We start from the raw sequence: 5,124 nt of genomic DNA on the forward strand, positions 1-5,124 counted from the left end.
TATGGGGTGAGGGAAGATGATATCAGGGATGGAGCAGAGAGAATGAAGAGGGGACCTGCTATGGAGCGCTCAGGGAGAAAGCATTTAAAAGATAATTGGTTAAAAAGAAAGTGTTGGGTAACGAAGGAGTGTAGCCCTCCTCCTGAGCTAATAAAAAATATGGTTATGGATTAGTCACCAGTTCTGCTCCAAGATATGATTTGGGGAGAAGAGAGGAGGGAGGGGCTGTTCTTTATCAAGGACAAGAAAGCCAGAACCACTACTGACACTGGCTGTACCTTCCAGAACTGTAACTCAAAGACTTGTGCCTGAGCTTGCTTTTCCCTCCTCCCTCCCATTCATTCTTTTCTTGTGTGTCATGTCCTTTTAGATTGTGAGCCTGAGGACAGGGGCCACTGAAGAACTGGTTTTTGTAAGCTGCGTTGAGAGCTTTTTGGGCAGGGTACAAATGCACCGGCAAATAAATCACAGTGTGCTTTTGGTGGGGAGGGGGTGGCTCCCATCTAATTTGGTGGTTCTTGATTTTAAAAGGGAAGTTGGGATAGAAGCCTGCCAGGCGAGTGTGAGCCCTGGCACACTGTCTTGCCAGGCTCATCATCTTACAAAATATGAAATAATCCAAACAGACCTATAAGCAAAGGTCTCCCTCTTCACAGCCTACATTCCAGCCTCCAGACGGTTTGCTCTCCCTTCCAAGGAGCTTATTTTACATCTTCACTGAGTTTGAAACCACTCAAAAGCAACCCAATACCTTATTCACATGATCTAAGGTTACACCACTCACATGTTAGCTACCAGAGAAACAACGATCAGTTAATCATTGACTTAGCAAGAACTCAAAAGTGCTTGCCCCGGCTTTCAATACAGCCTCATGGAAAATCCCCATGTTAGCAACAATCATTAATACACATAGCCATTCCCATTTCAGTAAATTAAACAATATTACTTAAAAGGGTAGCCTTTTCCTGACCCCTTTGGGATACAAGTGGGGCATCAAAATTAAAAACGATAGACATCATGAAAATCTTCAACTCCGTCTTGATCGCAGTGAGTTCTTTGTTCCTTCGGTAGCACTAGGACAGAGAGTAGCCCATGTTGCCCCGACCGTCATGGCAAAAAGTCAGGGATAATAGGAATTATAGTACAGCAACATATGGTGACCCCCTGCTCTAATGCTTTGTTATTGTCTTCTTACCTATGAATGGGGTTAACCTTTCTGGTTCTCTGCCTGCGCAAGTGTTTTATCTTCAGATTACCCTTCTTTCGGGGGTTGGTAATGTGCTTGTTCTCCCCACTGCCCTTTTCGTTCTCTCAATATGTTGTACATGATTATGAGGCAACGTGACAATGGCCTACACAAGGAGAAAGCTGGGGATGGGGGGAGATGCCACCATCCCCCCTTTATCCAGCAAAGACTAATCTGCTTATTTTGCTTGTCCTTCAGAGAGAAGAGTGGAAGAAACAGGGTGATGAGAAACCAAACACACACTGCAGAATTCATCCTGATCGGCTTCTCAACAACAAGGGGGTTGCAGAATGTTCTGTTTGCACCATGCCTGGCATTCTACCTGGTTTTGTTAGGTGGAAACACTGCTATTGTTACAATGGCCTGTCTGGATCCTCGTCTTCACACACCTATGTATTTCTTCCTGTGTAATTTCTCTGTGGGAGAGACTCTGGTCACATCCACTGTGGTCCCCAGAATGTTGGCAGGCCTAATGGTGGAAAGAAGCGCTATCTCCTTTGGAGGGTGCTTGGCTCAATTCTACTTCTATTTTTCGCTGGGATCCACAACCTTCCTTCTGCTGGCTGTAATGTCAATTGACCGCTACGTGGCCATTTGCCATCCTCTGCATTACTCTGTCATTCTGAGCAGCAGAGTTTGCATCCAGCTTGCCCTTGGATCCTGGGCGGTTCCCTTTCTTTTCATGATTCCCCCAACCATATTCAGGTCCCTGCTATCCTTTTGCAGCTCTAATCAGATTGACCACTTCTTCTGCGATAACGCACCCTTGCTCAAGCTCTCCTGCTCGGACACCCGCCTCATTGAGCTTGGGGACTTCCTCCTTGCGATTCTGTTTGTCTTAAGCTCTTTTGTTGTCATAATAGCATCCTACGTCGCTATCATCTCCACCATTCTGAAGATCCCCTCTAACACTGGTCGGCAGAAGACCTTCTCCACCTGCACCTCACATCTCATTGTGGTGGGCATCGGCTATGGCACTGCTATCTTCATCTACGTGAGGCCTGGCAAGAGCCACTCCACAGATATGAACAAAATGGTAGCCCTCTTGACGGCTGTAGTGACCCCATTCCTAAGTCCCTTCATCTTCACTTTGAGGAATCAGAAAGTCAAGGAGGTCTTCAGTGACTGGTTGGGGAATTTAAGAGGTTTACAGAGAACAAAACTGTGATTGGTGAGAATCATAAAAAGGGACTGCATTTCTGGTACAGACCAAGGTCCCTCTGGTATAGCAAAGTATATAACAGTATCCAGTAAGGATTCTCTGGACACTCAGATAGAGCATGAAATTGCTGACCATTATTTATTGTCCTCCGCAGCACCTGGTGTTCAGATGTACCGTATTTTTCGCCCTATAGGACGCACTTTTCCCCCTCCAAAAATGAAGGGGAAATGTGTGTGCGTCCTATGGGGCGAATGCAGGCTTTCGCTGAAGCCTGGAGAGCGAGAGGGGTCGGTGCGCACCGGCCCCTCTCGCTCTCCAGGCTTCAGGAAACTCTGTGCAACCCTCGGGAGACCGGCTCCGAGGGTTGCGCAGAGCTGCCTGCAGTCCCGGGCTCAGTGCAGCTCTGCGCGGCCACCGGGAGCCGGGCGCGAAGTCCTGCCCCGCTCCCAATGGCTGCGCAGAGCTGCCTGAAGTCCCGGGATCAGCGCACTTCTCCCCATCGCCAGCCCCACAAGCTCGGGGGACAGCGGGGAGGCAGAGCGCGCCTTCCTGCTGTTCCCCGACCTGGTTCTTCCAGCCCCGCACCTGGGGGGGAAATAATTTTTCCCCCTTTATTTCCCCCCCAAAAAACTAGGTGCATCCTATGGGCCGGAGCGTCCTATGGCGTGCAAAATACGGTATATGGAAATTCATTGTAGCTATCATGGCTTATAGAAGTTAGCAGAGGTAGCGACAGATTTCAGAATCTCTCTGCACCTCTGGGGATAGTCAACTGGCCTATGAATATTTGCTTCTTTTAATTTTTTTAGCCTGTTGTACCAAATGCCATCTTTGGCACACAGACCAACTTCGTCACATCAAAATCCTGCTTTGTCTTTCATATAGACTTTTTATATTTTATGATTTTTATTATCTAAATTATGCCAATAAAGGCTGGGTGAGTCTAGACTTTGTAGTCTTTTCTGGGCTTCCAACAGAGAGCCCCTCGGTGAAAATGCACTTGGAGGCTTCTGGTCTTAGAATGATTATAATTTTATTATTTATACCCCACCCATCTGGCTGGGTTTCCCCAGCCACTCTTGCCAGTCAGAATGAATTTTTAAAATTGAAGCACAGTGGGAAACAGCTCCTTGGGATTTCTGTTTGCTTGCAGGAAGGTTAGACCACGTTGTGTCAAAGCAGGTGTTATCTCACACTTTCTAGGGCACATTCCCATCACTTTCCTTATTGCAAAAAAGTCTGATCTTTTGAGGAAGCAGGTTTGTTGTGCAAGACCCCCCAGTCAGCTATAGTTGCACAGCTTGAATTTGCCGATTCCTGACTGAATCCCACCTGAAAATAGATAATAGACCAGAAGTGGATACACTGGGCTGATGCTTTCAGTGCAGCATCCACAGCGACTTCTTGAAAGCAAAGTTTAGATTGAGGCTCCCCCGGCAATAGCCATACTGGGAGAAGAGAAAGAGCTAGTGGTTTAATGTACCATTTGTAGACTTCAACTTCAATTGCTCTAAACAAGACCCTGGAGCCTTCCAACCTGGAAGTGGAGCAGCTTAGCGGTTGCCAATTCAGTGAGGACTACAGAGACTTGGTACTTGTCCAAATCGAGCCCTTGATTTGCAATTACCATTTTGTTTTAATAGACAAACTTTTTAATGAGACCCAGAAGGACTTTATGACATTTTCTTAATTGATCTCGGTTGGTCCCTTTTAAAAATAATTTCACCACGCACATCTGAGCTAATGGCAGCCTTCTGAAATACTGGTGACACCCGCTGGAGAATTCTGGGCTCGTTGTCATCATTCCAGCACAGCATCCAGGCCCAAAGTAGTCACTACTGGGCAGATTAATAACAAACTAAATTATGAACTACGCTAGCCTAGCTTGGGGAGGTGGGAGCAGGAAGCAAGCCATTTTTAGGCTGAAATATGGACATGTGGCGCTATGGCTGCCAATCGGCCAGTAATTCACTGCTCTGTCCTGTAAAAAGCACATTCTGGCAAGCAACATGAATCAGATGATTAAAATATATAATGTGCAGCAGTAGCAGACAGTGCAAGCAGAGCTGTGTTGCTGACCTGGCTTCCCACTGTGGCATATATACCCTCCAACATTTCTCCAATTAAAATACAGAGGTACCTCGGTGTCAGGGCTGCCTCAGGTCCCAGCTCACAAGAGACCAATGCCAAGTCCAGTTTATATACAAAAATGTTTATTGAAGTTCATTGTTCGCTCCACAGCCGAGGCGCGCAGCCCCACGTCTGTTACGCTTAGACCGCTGAAGTCCCCTCTGAGTCAGTCCCTCCTCTGCACCAGTTTAAGAGGGCTGTGCTGCTCCACCTCTCCCTTTCCTTCCTTTTCCGCAGGGTCTTCCTGCCCCCTGGGGTTTCGCCCCTCCTGGATTCCCCTGACGCGGAATCCCCAGACAGCTCTTCCCCCCTCCTGCGTGCTTTGGGCCCTGGCTCCTCCTCCGGGCTCCCTGTTCTTCCGCGCGCCTCCACATTTGAACTTGGCGCGCGTTCGCAACCGCTAACCTTCCTCTTGACAGTTACACTACTCCCTGCACTACTCCCCTCCCCTTCCGGGAGGATGTCTTGCTCCGATCTCCTCTCCCTCTCTGCTTTCGGACCTGCTTCTCCTGTCACTCTGGAATCTCCACCCCCTTCACTGCGCTCTGGCGGAGAAGCCGGTCCCGACTCCCAGCTCCCACTTTGG

The 5,124-nt window shown here is 48.1% G+C and overlaps 1 protein-coding gene across 1 annotated transcript; it reads left to right on the forward strand.

The window, feature by feature from the left end:
• Positions 1 to 965: 965 nt before the first annotated feature.
• LOC114588028 (olfactory receptor 6V1-like) lies at positions 966 to 2,688 on the forward strand. Its single transcript, XM_028712946.2, has one exon. It carries the CDS (start codon positions 1,317 to 1,319, stop codon positions 2,412 to 2,414), a length of 1,098 nt encoding a protein of 365 aa, XP_028568779.2. The 5' UTR covers positions 966 to 1,316; the 3' UTR covers positions 2,415 to 2,688.
• The last annotated feature ends 2,436 nt before the right edge of the window (positions 2,689 to 5,124 follow it).

Source organism: Podarcis muralis, chromosome 17 (genome assembly GCF_964188315.1).
Source record: "Podarcis muralis chromosome 17, rPodMur119.hap1.1, whole genome shotgun sequence".
NCBI lineage: Eukaryota > Metazoa > Chordata > Lepidosauria > Squamata > Lacertidae > Podarcis > Podarcis muralis.